Below are 19,210 nucleotides of genomic sequence, written 5' to 3'. Positions count from 1 at the left end.
CCTGAAAGTGGCGAGATCGTATGCACATGGACAGCTGCTTAAATAGCGGTTCGCAGACGGCCTGGAATTCCGAGGGTTGGACCATATCGAGAATCTCTTCTACCTCGTTTATGAATAGTACCTCCTTGGGGGTGTTGGTGACTGGCCAGAATTTCAGGAGACCACGGAGGATCATTTCGGCTAGCCTAGGGTCCTTGTCGATGTACTGCGTCATACAGTACGTCAACTGCTGCTGGAAGCCCGCGAGGTACTTCGAGCTGTGCAGTGGTAAGAGACTGTTCTCCAAGAAAATCTTGTGTTCGTTTTTGAGAGGTACAGCAAATCCGTTTATAATCGATCCGAGAATTTCGAGCAATTCTGAGACACCTGAGTGATTCTCACCGTCGTAGATTATCCGAAAAAATACCGTTTGGATTGATTTGCGAATGAATGGCCGGAGGCTCATGACCTTTCCATAAAGCCTGTGCAAAACAGTCTTCAAATAGTCACGTTCACGATGGTCCTCCGATCGGAATAAATCCAACACGTTGATAACGAACTGCTGGGAAACGTACTTCTTGCCGGTCCGTGCGTCAAAATCCTGGGCTACTATCATCCGTAGGAAAAACTCGTAGATGATCTGTAGGTGTGGCCATCCGGGTTCTAACAGAGCTTCATCATCATCTACGATAAAGGGATTCAGCGAATTGCGGTAGCTTAGAGGGCGAAAGAGGTTGGCCGCGACCATGCTCACCACGTCCGCGATGACCTCCTCATTGAAGCAGCCCCGCGTGACGTTGGTGTAGTCAATCAATTCCATCAGCGTCTGCCGTTTCGCCTCCTTTTCGTCAGTGAAAGCGTCAGGATAGTGAAGGAAGTCAAAGACCACCGATCCGCTGGCAGCAATCTTCTTTCTGAAGAGTTCGTGACGATTTCCCACAGGTTTGTCGCGAATGGGACACAACTCCCGAAAGATGCGGGGCTCGACTGGGGCGGCATTCGACCCGGGCAGGAGCCCCGGCCTATCTAGATGAGGGTCTACAGTGGCACTCACCACTGACAGCATGGACGTTGCAGACGGAGGCTGGGCCTGCATCGTCACGTGTCCCCTTGCTTGAACTCCGTTTTTGGGATCTCTGCTTGGGATCCGTTCTACCGGTCCCCGTTGATCTTCTGTGTTGACCGTCACTGATCCTCACTTCGTCTCGACGGTAATAGGTGACCGCTCACGAGCCCGCTCTCGCGGCTGGAACTTCCTAGTATCTCTGTTAGGAGACACCTCAGCTTCCAAGCCTGTGTGCCCAACCCCCGGAGACATACTCGGTGGACTGTCACCATTAGGCACATCGCGGCTGGACATGCGCCGCTTCACGCTGCTTAACAAGCCTTTCATCGCATCCAAAATGCAAATTGACCGTTTTTTACATCAATTCAAGTGTTCTGAGAAGACACAAGTGTTCTGCCAGGTTCAGCCCTTCCTAGAACGAATCACTCTCATGACGCCAATCATGTCCTCCTCTTCGCCAGCCTCGAGTTCATCGCGCCCGCTTGATTTAAGAATCTTCTGGCCCGTAGGTGTCTCCAGCACGCACGTGAACTTTTGCACACGTATCCGAACGTCAAAATTGGCATCGTGGTTCATGGCCAAGTTCATTCGGTCACTTAGTTGATCAAGAAAGGTCCAGTTCACTGAAGGCTTGCCCGCATTGGCGATGACCAGCAGTACGTAGTCGCGGGGATTTCTCTCCGCTGTTGTCATTTCGTTGGCGGATATCGTGAAGGAGAAGCTGCTCAGCCGTGTCGTCTTCACTTCAAACATCACTTGTGGCAAGTCGGCCGCAGCGTTGGCTCGGGCCTTCTCTTCCAGGCAGGACTTGATACGGTCTGGGCTCGTCGATGAGGGACAATTCTGAATGTGTCCGATGCTGGGATCTCACGTCAAGAACTACAGGTTTGAGTCGTAAATCGTACGGAGCTCCTGTTTCCTCCCGCCCATTGACCCATTCCAGGCAGTAGAACCGGAACTCAGGCCATAGACGACCTTGCTGCCACCGTTGATTGACTTCGAAGAGCAGCTGGTCGCTCCTGACGCTGGATCGTTCGACATGAACTACAGGAAACGTCCTAATGTGAGTAACCCCAACGAGACTCACTTTACGATGAACGTGGGGACTACATACTCGAAGGCGAACTCCTCCCCCCACATTCCCACCTCCTCGCCCTTGTCGAACTCTACGCTTCCGTCATCAGGCACCGCCCTCAGCTCTCTCTGACCGCTGAGGGTAGCTGCGGTGGTGGACGCGTCGGAGAAAAAATGCCGGTGCACGTCGGAGTTGCCAATCAGGCCATCGCTGTCTTGGTAGCTGAACGCCGTGGGCTCGATACTTCCGATCAGCCCAGATTCAGGGTCGGTGCCTATCACACGTAGCATCTCGTTGCACGCCTCTTCGATCTCCTCGTGGAGGGTGGACTCGGGGGACCACAGCAGCGTGTCTACCTGAACACCGAGACCATATAGACAGGATCCAAGCCGCTTTGAAGCCTGATGACTGACGTACAGAAGCTGAAACACCGCCTTAGACTTAATGAGGGCTTTCGTTACAGGCGACGACGGCAGTCGAGACGTTATCTCCTGAGCTAATGCCATAACGAACGCTTGCGCCTGCCAACTCGTCTCACTAGACCGCTCCTCCAGCACCCACAGCACCAGGTTCCCCTCAACGTCGCGATGGTAGTGACAGCACACGTTCTTAGCGGGGAAGATCGTTGATCTCCCACCAGACGTGACACTGTACTCCAAACGAATCCAATCCGCAGTGATGACAGTGCATGTCAACATCTCGTGGAGAGCAGTCGCGACACTATCAGAGCACGTCCATCCCGACGCTAATTGCACCATGGACTGCATACACGCTTGCCAGGCAGCTCCACAGGTCGCGTTGAGGTAGAGGTACAATCCTGCCCAGAACCCCACCGGAGTAGGGTGGTGACCCTGACGCTTCCGGAGGCGGCTGGGGGGTATGTGGCGGACAGGGTCGCTGGTAGCTACCTGAACCAAGGTGAGGTGGTCTTCCAAGCATTTCACGCCCAAGAAGCGCCTCAGAAAGTCGTATTCGATAGCAGACCTGTAGGTGCACAAGGTTAAATCAGGAAAGGCCAAAGCTGCGTCGCACCTATTCGAGATCCATGCTGTCCGACAACTCCCAAACTCGAGTTCCTTTCCGCGACGCATCAACACGTTTGGGGGAAAGAATTCGGACCACCAGGTCGGTGCGGTGGTCCGCTGTGCAAGACCTGATCGGTCACAGAACTCAAACAAACAGCTGGAGGCGTTCTCCATGAATCTCTGCGTCCATGGGAGTGAGCGCTCTCACCTTCAGCTTGGCCTGCTCTCGTTTCGTTGGCGGCACGAGACCGCTTGCGAGCCGAGTCCACTCAGCTGCATAGAGCTCAGCGGAAGGTTGTGGGGATACCAGGCCGTCGAAGAAAAGCTTCAACTTTTGCTGAACATGCAGAGGCATTTCCTGCTCCAAGGCAACGAGGCGACTTTGGAAGTGCCCAGCGGGGTCCGCCCAAACAACTTCCTTGTCAAGCCGAATCCAGGACCTTACGGACCCCACGTCAAGTGGTATGGGGATGAGCGGGTGAGTGGCGAAATGGGTACGAATCACATTCTTGTCTGTGAGCCACTCTTGAGTCCGAGTGACTTGCTCACAAGTCGCGAGAACAACCGAGCACGCTTGGACTGTCAGGACTTGTTGGTGCAGTTTGCTGACCAGGCTAAGGATCTTGACGGCTACTGCTATCGAGAAGGAGCCGCTGATTCCGAGGTGGTCCAGAAATTTCGTAAGCACATCAGTCGTGTTGATTCTGTGTGTCGAGGCCGCCGGCAGGAATTTTTGAACACGTCCATGAATGTCGTGGCAGAGTAGCTTGAGTTCCTCCTGGACCCCGAGGTTCAACACGTGCAGGGCGTCGGCCAGCGGAGCGGCCGGAAGCACCGCAGGGTCCACCAATTCCGACACAGGCCTCAACCTTCCGGACTGGTCCGGGAACATGTGCGCGGTGCGGATATCCGAGAGTAACCTGGTCCCTAGGGCTCGTCGCCAGCTAATACGCCGGTCTTCATCCAACAGGAAGTCCCAGGAATGCTCTTTGCTTACCAGTCCGCTTATCGCAAGCACCAGAATACCACGCAGAAGCTCGCTGAGCGACTTACAAGGCGGCAGGCCGTCTGGAGGCGAGGGGGCCAACCGCACTGCAACTGGGAAATTTTCCTGCACCCACTTGGGGTTATCGTTGTAGAATGAGGCCAGCAGTAGGCAGTTCGCACTAAGGAAGGTCTCGGGAATCAAATCGGAGAATGACAACTGAAGCCGCATGTCTTTCGCTTTCACAGAGGCCCCATGTGATTTCGGCGACACAACTGCAAGCCAATTGTGCTGGCCCAGCTCTAGGAAGGGAAATAGGTGCCTGTGGAGCTGGAGAGGACATGAATAACGTTAGTTGAGACCTCACTTCGGGTTGGTTTCTCAGATCGACGACCAGCGGTGCGTGCTCACACTTTTTTCCTTCCTCTGAAAGCAATCTCGTACACCGCTCCACCAGCTGCAAAAACTGTGGCAGGTAGTGGGGGTCGGGAGCTCCGCTGTTCCAGCATCGAGGTCTGACGGCCACTAGGTCTCCATGGTGAACTAGGGGGCTGCCCACCGCATTCGAGATTCCCTGCAGCAGGGATCGGGAGAAGGCCTCCTCGTCGAAGACCTCATGGATACCGCCTCCGCTTAGCCAGGCGACGGTCTCCCTTGAAAGCGCATTTGCCAGATGGGGGTGTACAATAGCGACGTTGGACTGGATGAGGGAGATAGTAGCAGCTTACGATGATGCTGACAACCTCCAGGGTGGCGGCATCGAGCCCTCCTACAGTTTTCAGGAACCGCTCGTCAGGCCAGTAGAATTGCAGAGGGGTGCTTGCTAGGGAGTGCCTACTACCATCAGTAGCCATCATAACCGGCATGGATGCCAGTTCAGAGCGCACGGTGACGCTGCCTTTTCCCTCCTTGAAACAGTAGTTGTACAGTACTGCTAAATCTGCAGGAGTCAGGGGATCCAGGGTTATCCTGGACAAATACCGCAGAACCTCGCTCACGCTCAGGACGTCACAACCAACAAGGTCTAGGAACTACGTCAACAATACACAGGCGCCCTACATGGTGTACTTCGCAATCCAGGGTCAGCAGCTCTGGCAAGACCAAGTACTCCGCTGACGACTTGTGCAGCGCCTTAATCATGAGGGTGTAGAGGTTGGGCGTGAGGCCCTTCGGAGCCACAGAGCAGCATGAAGGCGCTTTTAAACACAGCTGGCTCATATCCGAGCAAACGGGTATGAAACTCGCATGAGAGGTCTCCTCCAATACGCGTCTCACTAATGATCGGAAACGTCGATGCTTCCGAGACGGCAGCTCGGGTAGCCAGAGAAACAACAGTGCCCAGCGGGTCGAGAAGTCAGACAAAAACGGAAAGTGCTCCCTGTAAAAATTGACAGACGGAAACGGAACTTACCAAGCCGGCCGGCTGCTGATGAACTCCACGGCAATTCGCAAGCAATTTGCGTACGCCAGCGGGAGAACGTGCGACAGGAGCCATTCGTTCCAAGGGGAGTCCTCGATGAGCGACTCCCGATTGGCCGTCAGAATGAGCTGCGGGATGTCCACGTCTATAGGTAACCAGAGATCTGCATGGGGGACTAGGAAGCTGCAGTAGAGGCTTGTGGCGCAACCGGAGGCCAGGGGAAGCGCAACATTTACACGAAAAGAGCTCGATCTTGCACGTCGAACCTCCGACGATGTTACCGCTGGAAGTGTAGGGGGAGTCTTGTTGCAACGAAGTCTCATCACTAGTCTTTCGCCCTCGCCTGATACCATTAATGACTCTAACGCAGTGTCTGCGCTTTGATTTGGGACGTCGTATAGCAGAGGGCGGAGACTTATCCTTCGAAGAGGCCGATCGGGCACCTCAATGGTAACTTCCTGAAGCCGGGACAGAAACATGATAGCCGTCGACGAGACCTCTGCTAATGTCCGCAGAAAGAGGGATGTAACAGTGTCAGACCTCGTTGGCAGCACGATCACCGTCCCACCGGCGTTGACAACCGCTTTAACCGCTGGCGGGACGCTGTTCAACCATCGAGGGACGATGTAGCCGTAACCGATCTCATCATCAGGAATAGAACTCAGTGAAAACTGATAGCCATTAGAGTATACTCGAGGTGACGACGAAAGGCGGAACAAGCATTTGAATCCGATGCCCTTTTCACCTATCGAGTCATTTGAACTCACTTTCGTGCTGGCTGCTACATCACACAACGATGCTACGTTTTCAGGCGTGAAGCCAGTCTGATAAATACAGCCACAATTACCCACCTCGTTGGACATGACGACCACCAACGGATGGGTCATTTCATCGTGAGCCCAGGCGGCGCCGTCATCGGTAACGACGATACGCAGCTGGATGGCAAGCGCCCCTCAACATTACTGTTGGCACTGTCCCCTCTGGGAACTGAGAATCATCGGCATTCTGAAGAAGCTCGTAGAGTGCTCGATCTTGGCTGGAATACAATTCCTCGGAAAGAAGCTGAAGAGCCTTATGTATTCGCCGTCTCTGCTGTTCTGAGTTCAGAGACAGATCCTGGCGAAGCCTTTCGATGTGGTCTTTGCGTTCCATAGCAAGCAGAACCGTGGATTTTCGCAATAAAAATGGTGCCTGTGTTGTTGAGAACGCGGTCGTTGCTAGGTCGACCCGTGACGCAGCTGACCGTATCTGATGGGACGGTCCTGTGCGCCACCGTATCACCGAGTGGCGCGCCCGACGCAGACCTGGTGGGACTGATTCTCAGGGAAGACGCCATGGAAGTACTGGAGTTGCAGAAAAAGATGCACAGAATGCAGATCACCAGCGTCGAGTTTTCGAATCATGATTCGCAGATCTTCGCCACGACTTCATTGGACGGCCGTGTTTCGATAGCGGATCTTCGGTCGAAACAGACCTCTCAGTTGGCTCTCCTGGCGCCTGAGGCTGATATGTACTGCTCAGCGTGGCACCCAACTGACCAATGTTTGGCTGTCGGAACTGACCAGTCAATCACACTGATTGACATCCGGCAAATGAAGCCGCTGAAGCGGCTAGATCATCATACCGACCGAGTCAACAGTTTGTGTTTCGCTGCGGGCGACGTCAATGCCATTGTGTCTGGCTCGGACGACTCGCTGATCGTCGTGGCCGACGTGGTCAGTGAAGAGGTGCTTTCTTGCCTGAACACCGACGTGTCTGTCCGCGATGTGTCGACGATAACATCCGAAATTATCAGTTCCACGTCCTCCGTCGAAACTCTCGCCTTGTGGCAAGTACCAAGTCCAACCTCTTGCCGTTACACCAGCAGTCTTCCTGTGGAGACCGCAGACGTTGAGGTCACGGAGGCTGAGCGGAGAGCGGAAATGGGGTCGTATGACATGGCAAAACTGATGGGTAGGCGTATATTCAGCCCTCCATATATTAATATGTTGCAGACGACTGCGGCGCTATCAAGCAGTGTTCTCTATTGAGCAGCGGGTATAGTCACGGCTATCTCTTGAAGACTGTTTACGACCAAAAGACAGAGAGGGTGCATACTTTGGGAGGCAGCGTTTCAGGGCATCTTATGCTGTTCCACGTCAACCTTGATGGGGTGGAACCTGTGGCTCCTTTCTGTAGGGAGGTCGAGGGAGGCATGCCCGGTACTGGGCACATGGGAGTGGTCAGGTGAGTGCACAACCAGACATTCCCTGTTTTCGTCCTGGCAGTCTTCTTATCTCATGTCAGATGCGCCGATCAATTCTGGCACACCGATTCTTCATTTTGGCTGACCGGTGGAGACGACGGTGTTGTCTGCCTGTGGTCGTGAGCTGCGTGACCGCAGACGAGTTTGTCTTCAAGATGCGGTGTTTGATGCCCCACGGACAGTCATTGTCCCTTAGTTTTGTGTGTTTGACCAACTCTATCAGAAGATTGACCGGCAATTCAGTTACCGCCAATTTGAATGCTCTTAGAGTACACCGGCTTTGTTGCCGACATCACCCAGTTCTTGTTCCTTCCTGACGCCATGGTTCTCAGTCAAGCATTTGCGTGCTTGCAGACAGGGGCATTCAACAAAGCTCTGTCCTGCAGCATTGCGCTGACTGCGGATACGATAGACGACGACGTGGTACACGCCAGCGAGGTGGCCGATGCTCTGGAACCCTCAGCATGCAGCTCCCTGTTTGTCAACAGTCCGTTCGTGAACTACGAAGACTGCGTACAGGTTTATGAGTCCTCGCTGGACGTAGTCGACTTGTTGAAACGAAGGCAATGGATCACGGTGGAGCTATACCAGAGCTCGACTCAGGCCGGTGTGTCAGGCATTAGTCTTTGTACGTTGGAGGAAGCCAGCAGGTACAAACGCCGCTTCGTATGCGACATGGTCGTCTTGGACATGTTGCCGTTCGTTGAGTTGGTGCCTATGGACCTACGGTGCTTGATTATGACTCGAGTACAACTAACAGACCTGTCGACCGCTCGAGAGACTCTCCAATTGCTGGCGCATCTGTTAAGCAGCCGGCCACAGCTCGAGTTTCTCGTACTGCGGTTAACCCCATCCTCCTTGGACCTAGTCCGCGCATTGGAGAACGAAGTGACATCTTTGATGTCGGCCGTTGCCGAGCTACCGTTGACTGATCTTGAGATACTCGGTATTGACATTGACTTGAATTCCTTCGACGTCTTCCGACGCGCCAAACAACTACCCAAGCGCTGGTATGTGACTGGGTGGTCAGAGCTAGAAGCTTTAGGTTTTGACTATTTATTGTTGAACTGAAAGATCGCGTTATTGCTTCAAGCACGACTCTTCTTAGACTTCCTCTTGGACTTCTTGTGCTCTTGCTGGTGGTCTGGGACAATAGTATGCGGTTGAGCCGTGACCTTCAGAGTCCCGTTCTTCCAAGCCTGCTCGACGCTGCGTTGAAAATTGGAAGCGGAGATATGCGCTTGGAAATCATTGTTCTTCGCAAACTCGGCGATCTGCTCAACTTCTGCGAGGCTCGGGGCAGGTTGGTCCGCAAGAAGATGGACCTGGTCTTGTAATTGGAGAGCCTGCTGCTGAAGTGCTTCGTCCATTAACTCGGCCGGCACAGGAACCTCTACGAATCGGGGAGCATGGAGAATCAACTCCTTTCGATTGTAGATGGGCTTCAATTGGGGAATCTGGAATTCAAAGGTGGTCACAGCCTCGACTGGAACGGGAATGTTGCGGTCGATGCGCTGTGGAACTTCGACGTCCAAGTGGTTGGCGTAGGGACGGTCGACGTACTGAGGAACGGGTACCTGCTTGTTAACGTACTCCTGGCGAACTTCAGGGACCTCAACGATCTTCTCGACATCATACTCCCGGTATTCTACATCAGCCACCTCAACGATTCTCTCGTGAGGAATGATCTTGGGAATGTGAACGATCTTCTCCTGGATCTCAATCTTAGGCACATGCTTCACATGCTCAATATACTCGATCTCCGGAATCTCAATGATTTTCTCAATGTACTCATACTCCGGGACCTCAACGATCTTCTCCTGAATTATCGGCTTCGCAATCTCAATGATCTTCTCCCTAACCACTTGGACTGTTTCAACGATCTCTTCGCGGACGACCTTCTCGGGCACCACAATGACCTTTTCGACAATCTCCTCCTTGACCACCTTACGGGGGACTCTGATCTCAGTCTCGACGACACGTTCAGACAGTATGCCCGAGGACTGAGCAGTGTTGAGACGCGATGGTGGCGGCGAATGCATACTGAAGAATTCTGACTATTATGTAGTTCACTAATTACGTGGGCTCACTCGAACGATTCATACCAATAGAGTAAGGGGTGGAAAGTCGTCTCGGGCTGTGTATGGAGACCGGATAACCCTACCTGTGGAATATAGCGTTGCGGAACGGTGTAGTCCACAATTCTTGCGGGGCGAACTTCGTCCCATTGGATGAGGCCTCCTAGAAGCTCTCTCCTTTTTTTAATCAACACGAAACGACCGGGTTGCATCTTCTCGTGGCTGTACTTCACGTTATACTTGGGGTGTGTGCAGTGCGAGCATTCTGGATGACTCGTCTCAATCTTTTCGGGGTCAACCCAGCCTGTGTGTGGGCCTACCACAGGCTCCGCGTGATGAGGGTTCGGAAAAACGGGTGGAGGGGCTCTCGGAGACGCAAATGAAGACGCGATTCGGATCGGCCACTTCGACGAGTCCGTCTTGGACGCCGCATCTGGCAGCTCAAGCGTGGCGGAGGGTAGAGGGTCGAAAGTCCCTGTACTTTTCATCTCCTTCCGGTGAACGCCCATAAACGCTCTCTGGAGCTGTACACCGCTTACGGAGAACGCGCTTCGCGTAACTTTAGACGAGCTGCTTTCTTGGATAGATGAGTTTTCTTGGGGCTTGGACGAGCCGCTCGTTTGGGGCTTGGGTGAGCTGCTCTGCCCAGTCCCGCTCATTACTGGTGAAGAGCTACTGTGCGCTGGCTTCGAGCTTCTAGTGCCAGACGACCGGTATACCGGCGACGACAGCTGGCTCTGTGGCTGGGAAAAGCGCTTAATGGCCTCTGTCTCCGAACTGCTCATCAAAAATTCGTGTGTGAATCCCGATTTTTAGAGATGTTGAAGTGCTTTTCCTCTTCACGTAGCGGCGAGCTAATAGGAGTTCGCCGGACAGGGCTTTACGAACTGAACGATATGATCAATGCCCGTCGAGTGCTCGTGTCGAAACGTTCACTCGCTCAGGTACCGGTTCTGGATGTATTTCGGTGGGAGGGCTTCATCGAAGTGGACGTGAAACATTGCCCATTTCGATCCTTTCTTAGGTACGCGGAGGCGTATAAGCAATACGTCTCCCGTTTCCGTAACGTGTGTGTCGTCTGTAAGGTGATGCGAATCTCACGGACCCCCTTAGAGTCCATCGCTTCCGAGGTGCGATCGATTACGCTACTCAATCATGCTGCACTAAACGCTTCCTGGGGCAGCGTGATTATGAAAGGCGACTGGGTTATGTTCCTTCAGAATAATGCTGGCGAATCGTTGGTTACATGTCTAAGGAACCGGTTGGAGTGTCGGAGTCCACGTTTCATCATTCAAGTAGCCGTCTCGCTTCTCGAGGCCATTGTCGCCATTTCGCCGAACTCCAATATCTACCGAGAAGTGACTCCCAGCCACGTGCGTGTCAACGAGAACTTAAGACTATCCTTGGTGGACTTCAGTCGCTCACGTTCGAAGCGTCTCGGTCCTGACCTAAAGGGTATAGTGGACTCGTGCTTCACCGAGGGGTCTGCAGCTCGTGACGTCTTCGACTGGGCGATGGTTATTTCGTATGCGCTTGCTGTAGCAGGTGAAAACACAGCCCTGGAATCGAGACTGGCCGACATTTTGAGCATGGATACATCTTTCTGGAGTACTTCGCAGCGGACCTTACAAACCAAGCTGTACGATCTCGTTTCGGATTGTACCCTATATTTCGAGCCTTACGACCCTGGGCAAGCGCTGCGGAACTGTCTCGTTCGGACCGTCGTGATTGACCACCGCTGTCGACCTACTGCACAAGAACTGTTGGTGGACGTGAGAAAAATCCGAAACTCGCTGACTTTTGGCGAGTCAAAGGCACTGGATTAATGCCAACGACAGTGTAAATAATGGACCCGTTTTCGTTTTTCTAATTTTCCTGGATTCTGTTTACCGCAATACACACCGCACGTACGGAGACGGCATCCACTTTCGCATCAATTTCCTGATTTTGATGCTTGGCTTCCGGCTGAAGTCATACTTGCTGAGTAACACTGTTGGAGTGGGAACCTTCGGGAAAGTCAAACTGGCGATTCACGAAAAGACCCAAACGAGGTGCGCTGTGAAGATTATCAACAAGCAGAAAACTGTATGGTATTAGTGGCGCGACGACACAGATCTCTTACGAACTCTTCGACAAGCTCAGGCGCGAGATTAACATTTTCCAATCTCAGCCTAGTCACCCCCATCTAATCAGGCTGTTCGAACTTATCGATTCGCCAACGGATGTATTCGTGGTGATGGAATTCGCTGAAGGAGGTGAGCTGTTTGACTACATTGTGAATAAGGGCCAACTTTCCGAGGTGGAGGCTCGGCGACTATTCCAGCAGTTGGTGTCGGGTGTCGAGTTCTGCCATACTCACCGCGTATGCCATCGCGATCTCAAGCCCGAAAATCTCCTCCTTGACAAGAACAGCAACCTCAAGATTGGCGACTTCGGACTCTCGAACTTTATGCCGGACGGCGAGTTCCTCAAGACCTCCTGCGGTTCGCCCAACTATGCCAGTCCGGAGGTAGTCAGCGGCAAGCCGTATGCGGGGCCAGAGGTTGATGTGTGGTCCTGCGGTGTCATTCTGTACGCTCTTCTCTGTGGGTGTCTGCCCTTCGATGATGAGGTTGTAGCTAATCTGTTCAAGAAGATCAGAAGTGGCAGTTTTACGATTCCCGCCTTCGTGTCCGAGGGCGCTCGGCATCTGCTGCTAAAGATGCTGGTGGTAGATGTTTCCAAGCGGATTCGGTGAGGATGTTGATTGGCGCACATCCAGACTTAAGGAGGTTAGACGTCACCCATGGTTCCGCATTCACCTCCCCTTCTATTTATCCGTGGGCTGCCAGTCGAGTTTCCAGGATGAGCCTGAGACGTTGGATCCGCTGATAGTCGAACGCCTTTCGTCCATGGGGTACGATGTGGCACAACTGTCCGTTAAGTCCCTCGCGCCGTCCGACAAATGCCACCCCGCTGCCGTGGCTTACAATTTACTCCGATACCGGGCGTCTAAAAGCGGCGCCGTGCTTTCTGCTGGGCAGCCATTTGTCTGTTCGCGAGAACAGCAAAATAAAACTGTTGCCGCTCAGGTATTTCGGGCCGATGCCATGCCTTGTGGCATGACCTGTCCATTTAACCCGTTTAGGACGCGCAAAACCGCAGCCGATAACGCGGACGCAGAGGCGTCCAAATGTGGGTGCCGGCAAGGATACGCATCCAGCGCCCACTGATGACAACACTGCATGTCGAATGGTCACGACTGAGGGGTCATTGAGAACATGCCGGTGGAAGCTAGGTTTGGAGAGTCTATTGGACGCTCCAACAATCATGACTGGCATCCTAACGACATTGCGAGCACTCCGCTACGAATGGTTCCTCATCACACCTTACAAGCTGCGCTGCCGCCCTCAAAGCGCGGATCGGCAACTTCTCAAGTGGAGCGCACACCTCCTCCCAGCGAAGCAGGAGTTCTGCGATTTTTTGGAGAAGCCTCCACTGGTGGTTGACTCGCTTTTCTCCCATCATCGTCACCGGGACAATAGCGACGTATTACTGACGATCCAGGTCTTTCGCATAGCTCCCGCGAGATACCTTGTGGATCTTCGGATATATGATGGGTCTATCGTTAGTAGGTTCTCGTTTCCCTCGCCCCCTAACTTTTTTCAGGAGCCATGTCGGAGGCGCTGTGGATAACGAGCGCGATACACACTACCTTGACGCGGGTGCGATCCACAGCGTAGGCCAGTTTCGTGTGTGTAGTTTTTTAATTCTCTTGGCGGAGCACCACCAACAAACAAAACACGTGCCATTGCTTAGCGTACTTCGCCTACCTGCAATATGTATCTCTGCGACTACACCCAGAGCTGACTTGGCCATTTCAGTTAGTAAGTCCAGCCGCAAGGTGCGTGATTTTCGCATACTCTGATCAAAACACTTTATGTTCCTTCCCGGTCTACTCCCTGGAGGGGGGTTCCTGATGATCACTACAATGCTGGCATCCGCAGCGGCGTTCATTGTGAGTATTCCGTGGAATCGTGACTCAGGTACTTATGTGGCGTCGCATTCCTCACCCGGCAGAGTACGAGTGCGTAGGGCGCCCACTCCGAATGGCCGGCCTTCATAAGCACTTGCCCTATGACTTGATCTTCGAGATTGCCTTCGTTAAGTTGAGCGCCATGAAGACCGCCGACTACTACATAACCATAGAGTGCGGCCGCTTTGACGTCTCCACACAAGTGACCACCTTGGACGTTGACGGCAGAGTAAACTTCTTCGAGCGTTTAACGATCCGACTGCGACAAATGGACGATCATGTGAAACTCACTCTCTTCAGACGGGGTGTCATGGGTCTGAGCAACACTCTTGTGGGCACCATGCAGTTCAACTGGGAGCCGGACTTGGCACCAGACGCCTTCCCACGCGACAAGAGTTACCATTGGACGAAGGATGGGAAGAGATCAGTGGACACCGTGGTTATGAGCCTCATGAAGGTCTCTGCCCTGAACCAGAAAGCGACCACTGCAGTAGACCAGTTGGTTGTCATTGAGGCCCGAAAGAGGGGGAAAGACATATCCTCCCTTGATGAGGTGCCTCCGCAAGAGCGACTTCAGCTGTACGCGAACTGCATTGAGGGGCCATTGGAGGTTCTTCGTCCGTTGAAACCGCCGAAGGCATTCTACTTCAAGGCACAGCGTCTCAAATCTGGGAAGTATTCGTGGATGATGTATGCGGATCGGGAAGCGGCGGAGACCAAGAGCCAGCATCTTGACCAGGTACCACTTCTTTCGATCTCACTCGTCCTCGCCGATCCTGAGAACCGGCACCAATTTTATGTGAAGTACCTGACGAAGGATGGCGTCAAGGAACTCTTCTTGAAACGAATCGACCGTGACCGTGATTTGTGGTCGGAGGGCCTATACGGCTTCATTGAGAAGTACCGAGAGGCTTTACACCAAAGTAAGGCCAAGAAGCGCAAGGGCAACGAAGAAGCCGCCGAGGAGGCAGAGGCCTCACCACAGTTCTCGAAAGCTGCTTGGCAGATGATGCTTAGCGCGGACGACCAATCTGAAGAAGATGAGACTACGGTGTTGATTTCCAAGCAAGAGGAATGAATCCAAACATTTGACATATCACCTCGCAACTTCCAATGTGAGTGAATCAAACAAACATTTGACAATGTCACCTCGCAACTTCGAATGTGAAGTTCTTGAACAGCTCTGGCCTCAAGCCGATACGCTCACCTGAAGGCCGCTTCATGTCAGCGATGGTCTCCATGATCTCCTCGACAGCCTTACGCCTCACGCTGTCCACGTCGCTGAACTCCTGAGACGTCTTATCGGAGAACATCTTCTCTATGAAGTCTGCAGTCTTGCTTTGGATGTACCGGTCAACCTTCATGCGTCGGCCTAGGAAGAACACCTCCTGGTCAGACCACCCAGGGGCTCGCGGGGGGACCACATCCGTCTCACGGCGTAGAGGGATGCACTTCTTGCCAACGTCGAGGCCGTTAGGTTTCAGATAGAAGAATTCCACTGAAACCTTCTTGGTGTTGGCGTAGCGTCCAGCCATGATCGGCTGCTTGACGTAGTCCGCCAGGAACCCTTTACCGAACGCCAGAGGCACCTGCGTTGGTGTAAAGCGGAGGAAGCAGTAGCTTTCCGTGTCAACACAGGCGGCAACTCCTTCGAAGGTGAACTGACCGATCTCCTTGAAGCCGATCCAGCCTTGATCTAGGCCCTGAAGCGAGTCGGGGATCTTCCCGATGGGCCCCTGGACGATCTGTGGAATAGCTTCCTGTTTCGAACCCGTTTTGGTGATGTACACCACGCCACTCGCGCTCTTCGAGACGGCCATGAGCGTCACTGACCGCAGCTGAGGGACGTTGGGCCCATCTCGCCAATCCAGAAACAGCTGCAAGAGCTGCTCCATGTACTTCTCGAAAAAAGGGTGGTCCACGTGCCAATCAGACTCTAAGTCTCCAAATGCCTGTTGAATGTTGATCATCACGTTCGTTACCCGCTCGTCACTCCAGTGATCGAGAATCCGTCCCACCAAACTGAACTGCCGCTTCCCGATCACAGGATGTCCATCAAGGTTATTGTCGTCGTGGAAGCATGTGGTGAAGAGTCTGGTATCGATGTCCATGAAGCCGAGCGCTCCAACGTTCCAGTGTCTGAAGAAGTCAATTGCTCGCCCCTTGAAGTCCTTTTGCAGCGGGTAGGCATACGTTGTGAAGGCCCTCAGAGCATGTTTGAAGTGCCGACCCTTCATGGCGAAGTCGTAGGCGCGCTGATTGCCGTTGTTCTCGATTACCTCGGGAGGAATCACCACTGGTGGCCTGGGATCTGCGCTGTCCTCTTCGCTGTCTTCGTATGGGAGGCCTAGAGTCCGGGCTGCGCGGCGTTTGCGCTTCGAGAGTTCGCGCTGCGTTCTGCGCAGCTCCTCCTCGAGTTGGCTTCGCCTGTCACTAAGCCTCTCTATGGCGTCTGGAGGAGGTGCTTCCTCCACCAGGCCTCTCATTCGAACTGGAGAACAGTGATTCGCGTTATTATACACACCCCCTACTAGATTCATAGGAGCCCAGCTCCAACTCGCCCAAACTAAAGAAGTTGGCCGTGCTGGCCATGGCGTGCCGCTGCCACGGATGATTCAATGTCCGCCGGTAGATTTGGCGAAAGAGTTCTCCGACGTCACCGTTGACCTCCTTCATGATACTTTCCTTGAGGGACAGCGTATGCGGCATGCTGTGATGACTGGTAGCGTCCTTTAAGCCGTACAAGTACTCGCCCCCGCAGATTACGTTGTTCCCGAGGTGCCACGTGAGGTAGTGCTCCCGTAGCTGCCGCTCGTACAACGCCTTCCACATGTCGTAGCGGGTTCCTCCCGTCATGCGTTCAAGTAGCAACGATTTTCCGTTGGACAGCACAACCTCATGCGCCTTCAGACACTTAAATCCGCCTGAAACCACTGCGATGGAAATAGGCTGTTGGTCATCATCACTTGCGGGGAAGGTTTTGAACTTGCAATGGGTGAGGTTGGTGATCGGTACATCCGTTTGGACATGATATACCGTATCTGTGGGAATATGATGCGTATCCGCTTGTCGCGAGCACTTACTTGGACACAGCTTCCGGAAGTCGACGAAAATGGGTACGTTGGCTTGGCACTCCACCCATTTCCGCACGTCAGGAGGCTGGAAGACCTCGTCGTCGGTTTTCGCCAGGTTGGGCCCCAGCCCAATCACCCAGGGACGCGCTACCAAGACGATCTCCACTTCGCACTCATGGTTGGTCTCAAACATGAGTCGCGCTGAGGTTTGAGTAACGGCGCCGATTATGGGACCCAAATGAACGCACGGGCGGAGTTCGTTGATCTGCTTCAACTTCCTTTGGGGAAGTATGGATGTGAACGGAATGAACCTCATTAGCTGAAAAACGTCAACACCAAACGTGGAGGAGAGTACTCACCGGAGGTACGATAACCGGGTTCTTCAGGTGGTACATCGTAAGATCCAACGGCTCCTGGAATGTCGTCCTCTCCGATGTACAGTAATAGCACTTGCAATTGGGATTGGTCATGATGCGGACCTCCCCCCCCGCTGCCTCTTCGCCCAGATGTTGGGTGACTCTGGGCTGGAGTCGCGGAGAGGATGCAAATTCTCCTACAGTCATCTGCTTGCCGAACGCCATGCTGTTGAGAGTCCAGATTTTGTCTGGGGCTTCCATAGTGCCGAATGCGGGGGTCAGGCGCCAGTCAAAGGGGCGGGTCACAAGTCGGGTAGGGGCCGTGGGAATGGCTTCCTTCATGAGTGATACGGTATCAAACGATTCAGACATCATTTCAAATATGGTTTATGAAAACAAAGAACACGCAATCCTAGGTGTGTCTTTTTGAGAACACGCAATCCTATGTGGCGACCTGTAGCTGATTCTCGACATGAACGTGTTGTGATTGTGAGGTGTGTGCTGTCAAATCCCGCACACCTAGCTCTGTTAGAAACATCCACCGACTGTGTGAAATATCAGAAATTTACCTCATATGTCGGCTCGCACGTGGCTAGTCGACTATGAATCCAGTGAAGAGAGTGAACCAGAAGATATTTCAGGTTACGCAAGAAAAAAGTTATCTACTGAAGCGCCATCAGTCGCCTCGGACGCTTGCGTCGAGGTAGAATCAGAGCCATCTGTAGTTCCTGTTGAACCAACGGTTGCGATTGCTCCCTCGGTACCAACTCCACAGGATTTTGTACCAACTGACCCCTTTGCTGAGGAGGCCCCCCGGAAACGCAGAAGAAGAGGGGAGTTCCTCAACGCGAACGATGCCTCGGAGTTGAAACAGCAGGCGCTGCTGGACCCTGATTGGCAGGTGACCCCAGGCCAGCGCAAGGTGGTCGGTAACACAGGAACAGATCTGCTGTGGAGCCGCAAATTTCTTAAAACAGATGCGGACTTGGCCAACAGTAGATCCCGACGCAAGCATCAAATCTCATGGCTTGCAGCCGACGTTCGTGACAACCTTGATGAGCTGCAAACCAGAACGAGCCGAGAAACGACGCTGCGTGATCAATCACGCGCTAAATACGGCTGGTGACAACCAGAGAAAACCAGAATAGACAGTTTTTGACCCAAATTTCCGCCAAGAATCAACTAAAGCAAATCAATCACCTTTCACATTCACTGTTCCTCGACGCCATCACCAGTAGCCAATTGGGACAGATTACATAGGACATCCCGAACCAGCTGCAGGTCCACAGCATTTGCGACCTCTTGGAGTCCCAACTGCCGCCAACCCTCAGGCACAGTCTTCAATCCGCTCGTGATTTCAGTACGCCGCAAATCTGTTGCGCGTCTGATAAGGACTTGTTGGGAGAGCTGCCTGATGGTATGCGAGAGGGCTCGCATTTCGAATTGTGCCGTTAGAGGCAGAGAGACGTCGTCGAAATTGCAATACTCAACGGCCAGGCAATCCAGCTTGCGCTGCAACGTACTCCGAATCTGGCGAAGCTCATCGATATCCGATATCGCTCGAAGTTGACCATTCTTGTCCTCATCGCAGCTACGGTTGACGCGAAGGAACACGACCTCAGCGTCAGACGACACCCCTGCTTGATGGGCAGGACCAGCGAACTCGGATGGCACTGTCGAGGTTCGACCGGCTGGGTGTTCTGGCTTGTGTTTCGTCAGAGATGTCGTTTGCTGCGGGGCGCCTGTTGCGTCAGACGAGTTGAAAAACACCTCGCGATGCACACGGAGGAAACGAGCCGGTCTACTGAAAGGTCGCAGAAGAATTTGCAAACTGGTCGTGCTCTCCTCCCCTTCCGTAGTCCGCGATGGTGCCTCGTATGTCGGAGCAGAAT

At 53.4% G+C, this 19,210-nt stretch overlaps 11 protein-coding genes across 23 annotated transcripts; 5 read left to right on the top strand and 6 right to left on the bottom strand.

The window, feature by feature from the left end:
- Positions 1-1,372, bottom strand: KVP17_001236 (uncharacterized protein; the record flags this gene model as incomplete). Of its 2 annotated transcripts, XM_068516475.1 has the most annotated exons (5): positions 1-357; positions 382-1,005; positions 1,034-1,152; positions 1,179-1,272; positions 1,300-1,372. In XM_068516475.1, coding segments are annotated over 5 exons (1,267 nt in total), but the record flags the coding sequence as incomplete, so codon positions are not given. The 2 variants fall into 2 exon arrangements, with proteins under 2 accessions (XP_068374470.1, XP_068374469.1); XM_068516474.1 differs by lacking the exons at positions 1,179-1,272; positions 1,300-1,372 and having other exon boundaries at positions 27-1,075.
- Positions 1,373-1,447: 75 nt separating this feature from the next.
- Positions 1,448-6,437, bottom strand: KVP17_001229 (uncharacterized protein; the record flags this gene model as incomplete). Of its 4 annotated transcripts, XM_068516462.1 has the most annotated exons (9): positions 1,448-1,888; positions 1,917-2,103; positions 2,133-3,325; positions 3,354-4,460; positions 4,498-4,830; positions 4,859-5,161; positions 5,190-5,508; positions 5,542-6,374; positions 6,402-6,413. In XM_068516462.1, 9 exons carry the CDS (start codon positions 6,411-6,413, stop codon positions 1,448-1,450), a joined length of 4,728 nt encoding a protein of 1,575 aa, XP_068374458.1. The 4 variants fall into 4 exon arrangements, with proteins under 4 accessions (XP_068374458.1, XP_068374457.1, XP_068374460.1 ...); XM_068516463.1 differs by lacking the exons at positions 1,448-1,888; positions 1,917-2,103 and having other exon boundaries at positions 3,291-4,460; positions 5,542-6,437; XM_068516461.1 differs by lacking the exons at positions 1,917-2,103; positions 2,133-3,325; positions 3,354-4,460; ... (3 more) ...; positions 5,542-6,374; positions 6,402-6,413 and having other exon boundaries at positions 1,448-1,798.
- A 297-nt stretch (positions 6,438-6,734) lies between these two features.
- KVP17_001226 (uncharacterized protein) lies at positions 6,735-8,866 on the top strand (the record flags this gene model as incomplete). 3 transcript variants are annotated; one of them, XM_068516454.1, is made up of 4 exons in its annotated part: positions 6,735-7,503; positions 7,545-7,776; positions 7,818-8,064; positions 8,096-8,866. In XM_068516454.1, 4 exons carry the CDS (start codon positions 6,735-6,737, stop codon positions 8,864-8,866), a joined length of 2,019 nt encoding a protein of 672 aa, XP_068374450.1. The 3 variants fall into 3 exon arrangements, with proteins under 3 accessions (XP_068374450.1, XP_068374448.1, XP_068374449.1); XM_068516452.1 differs by lacking the exons at positions 7,818-8,064; positions 8,096-8,866 and having other exon boundaries at positions 7,545-7,780; XM_068516453.1 differs by lacking the exons at positions 6,735-7,503; positions 7,545-7,776 and having other exon boundaries at positions 8,054-8,866.
- Positions 8,867-8,883: 17 nt separating this feature from the next.
- KVP17_001232 (uncharacterized protein) lies at positions 8,884-9,837 on the bottom strand (the record flags this gene model as incomplete). Its single annotated transcript, XM_068516469.1, has 1 exon — positions 8,884-9,837. One exon carries the CDS (start codon positions 9,835-9,837, stop codon positions 8,884-8,886), a length of 954 nt encoding a protein of 317 aa, XP_068374465.1.
- Positions 9,838-9,881: 44 nt separating this feature from the next.
- On the bottom strand, positions 9,882-10,532 carry KVP17_001234 (uncharacterized protein; the record flags this gene model as incomplete). Its single annotated transcript, XM_068516471.1, has 1 exon — positions 9,882-10,532. The coding sequence occupies one exon, from the start codon at positions 10,530-10,532 to the stop codon at positions 9,882-9,884; it is 651 nt and encodes a 216-aa protein (XP_068374467.1).
- Positions 10,533-10,691: 159 nt separating this feature from the next.
- Positions 10,692-11,699, top strand: KVP17_001233 (uncharacterized protein; the record flags this gene model as incomplete). The annotated part of the gene is made up of 1 exon (XM_068516470.1): positions 10,692-11,699. The coding sequence occupies one exon, from the start codon at positions 10,692-10,694 to the stop codon at positions 11,697-11,699; it is 1,008 nt and encodes a 335-aa protein (XP_068374466.1).
- A 124-nt stretch (positions 11,700-11,823) lies between these two features.
- Positions 11,824-13,595, top strand: KVP17_001227 (uncharacterized protein; the record flags this gene model as incomplete). 3 transcript variants are annotated; one of them, XM_068516455.1, is made up of 4 exons in its annotated part: positions 11,824-11,924; positions 11,953-12,606; positions 12,635-13,047; positions 13,076-13,548. In XM_068516455.1, 4 exons carry the CDS (start codon positions 11,824-11,826, stop codon positions 13,546-13,548), a joined length of 1,641 nt encoding a protein of 546 aa, XP_068374451.1. The 3 variants fall into 3 exon arrangements, with proteins under 3 accessions (XP_068374451.1, XP_068374452.1, XP_068374453.1); XM_068516456.1 differs by lacking the exon at positions 11,824-11,924 and having other exon boundaries at positions 12,110-12,606; positions 12,635-13,085; XM_068516457.1 differs by lacking the exons at positions 11,824-11,924; positions 11,953-12,606; positions 12,635-13,047 and having other exon boundaries at positions 13,105-13,483; positions 13,522-13,595.
- Positions 13,596-13,792: 197 nt separating this feature from the next.
- On the top strand, positions 13,793-14,966 carry KVP17_001230 (uncharacterized protein; the record flags this gene model as incomplete). 2 transcript variants are annotated; one of them, XM_068516465.1, is made up of 2 exons in its annotated part: positions 13,793-13,870; positions 13,899-14,966. In XM_068516465.1, the coding sequence occupies 2 exons, from the start codon at positions 13,793-13,795 to the stop codon at positions 14,964-14,966; spliced, it is 1,146 nt and encodes a 381-aa protein (XP_068374461.1). The 2 variants fall into 2 exon arrangements, with proteins under 2 accessions (XP_068374461.1, XP_068374462.1); XM_068516466.1 differs by lacking the exon at positions 13,793-13,870 and having other exon boundaries at positions 13,962-14,966.
- A 67-nt stretch (positions 14,967-15,033) lies between these two features.
- KVP17_001228 (uncharacterized protein) lies at positions 15,034-17,693 on the bottom strand (the record flags this gene model as incomplete). Of its 3 annotated transcripts, XM_068516460.1 has the most annotated exons (3): positions 15,034-16,315; positions 16,413-17,281; positions 17,322-17,693. In XM_068516460.1, the coding sequence occupies 3 exons, from the start codon at positions 17,691-17,693 to the stop codon at positions 15,034-15,036; spliced, it is 2,523 nt and encodes an 840-aa protein (XP_068374456.1). The 3 variants fall into 3 exon arrangements, with proteins under 3 accessions (XP_068374456.1, XP_068374454.1, XP_068374455.1); XM_068516459.1 differs by lacking the exon at positions 15,034-16,315 and having other exon boundaries at positions 16,403-17,281; XM_068516458.1 differs by lacking the exons at positions 16,413-17,281; positions 17,322-17,693 and having other exon boundaries at positions 15,034-16,374.
- A 199-nt stretch (positions 17,694-17,892) lies between these two features.
- Positions 17,893-18,444, top strand: KVP17_001235 (uncharacterized protein; the record flags this gene model as incomplete). Its single annotated transcript, XM_068516472.1, has 1 exon — positions 17,893-18,444. The coding sequence occupies one exon, from the start codon at positions 17,893-17,895 to the stop codon at positions 18,442-18,444; it is 552 nt and encodes a 183-aa protein (XP_068374468.1).
- Positions 18,445-18,527: 83 nt separating this feature from the next.
- On the bottom strand, positions 18,528-18,955 carry KVP17_001231 (uncharacterized protein; the record flags this gene model as incomplete). Of its 2 annotated transcripts, none has more annotated exons than XM_068516468.1 (1): positions 18,528-18,955. In XM_068516468.1, a coding segment is annotated over one exon (428 nt), but the record flags the coding sequence as incomplete, so codon positions are not given. The 2 variants fall into 2 exon arrangements, with proteins under 2 accessions (XP_068374464.1, XP_068374463.1); XM_068516467.1 differs by having other exon boundaries at positions 18,528-18,755.
- Positions 18,956-19,210: the final 255 nt, after the last annotated feature.

Source organism: the organism of the source record quoted next (assembly GCF_019968985.1).
Source record: "MAG: Porospora cf. gigantea B chromosome Unknown PgB_NODE_405_length_19210_cov_118.694, whole genome shotgun sequence".
NCBI lineage: Eukaryota > Apicomplexa > Conoidasida > Eugregarinorida > Porosporidae > Porospora > Porospora cf. gigantea B.
This window is presented reverse-complemented; position numbering and strand designations above follow the sequence as displayed.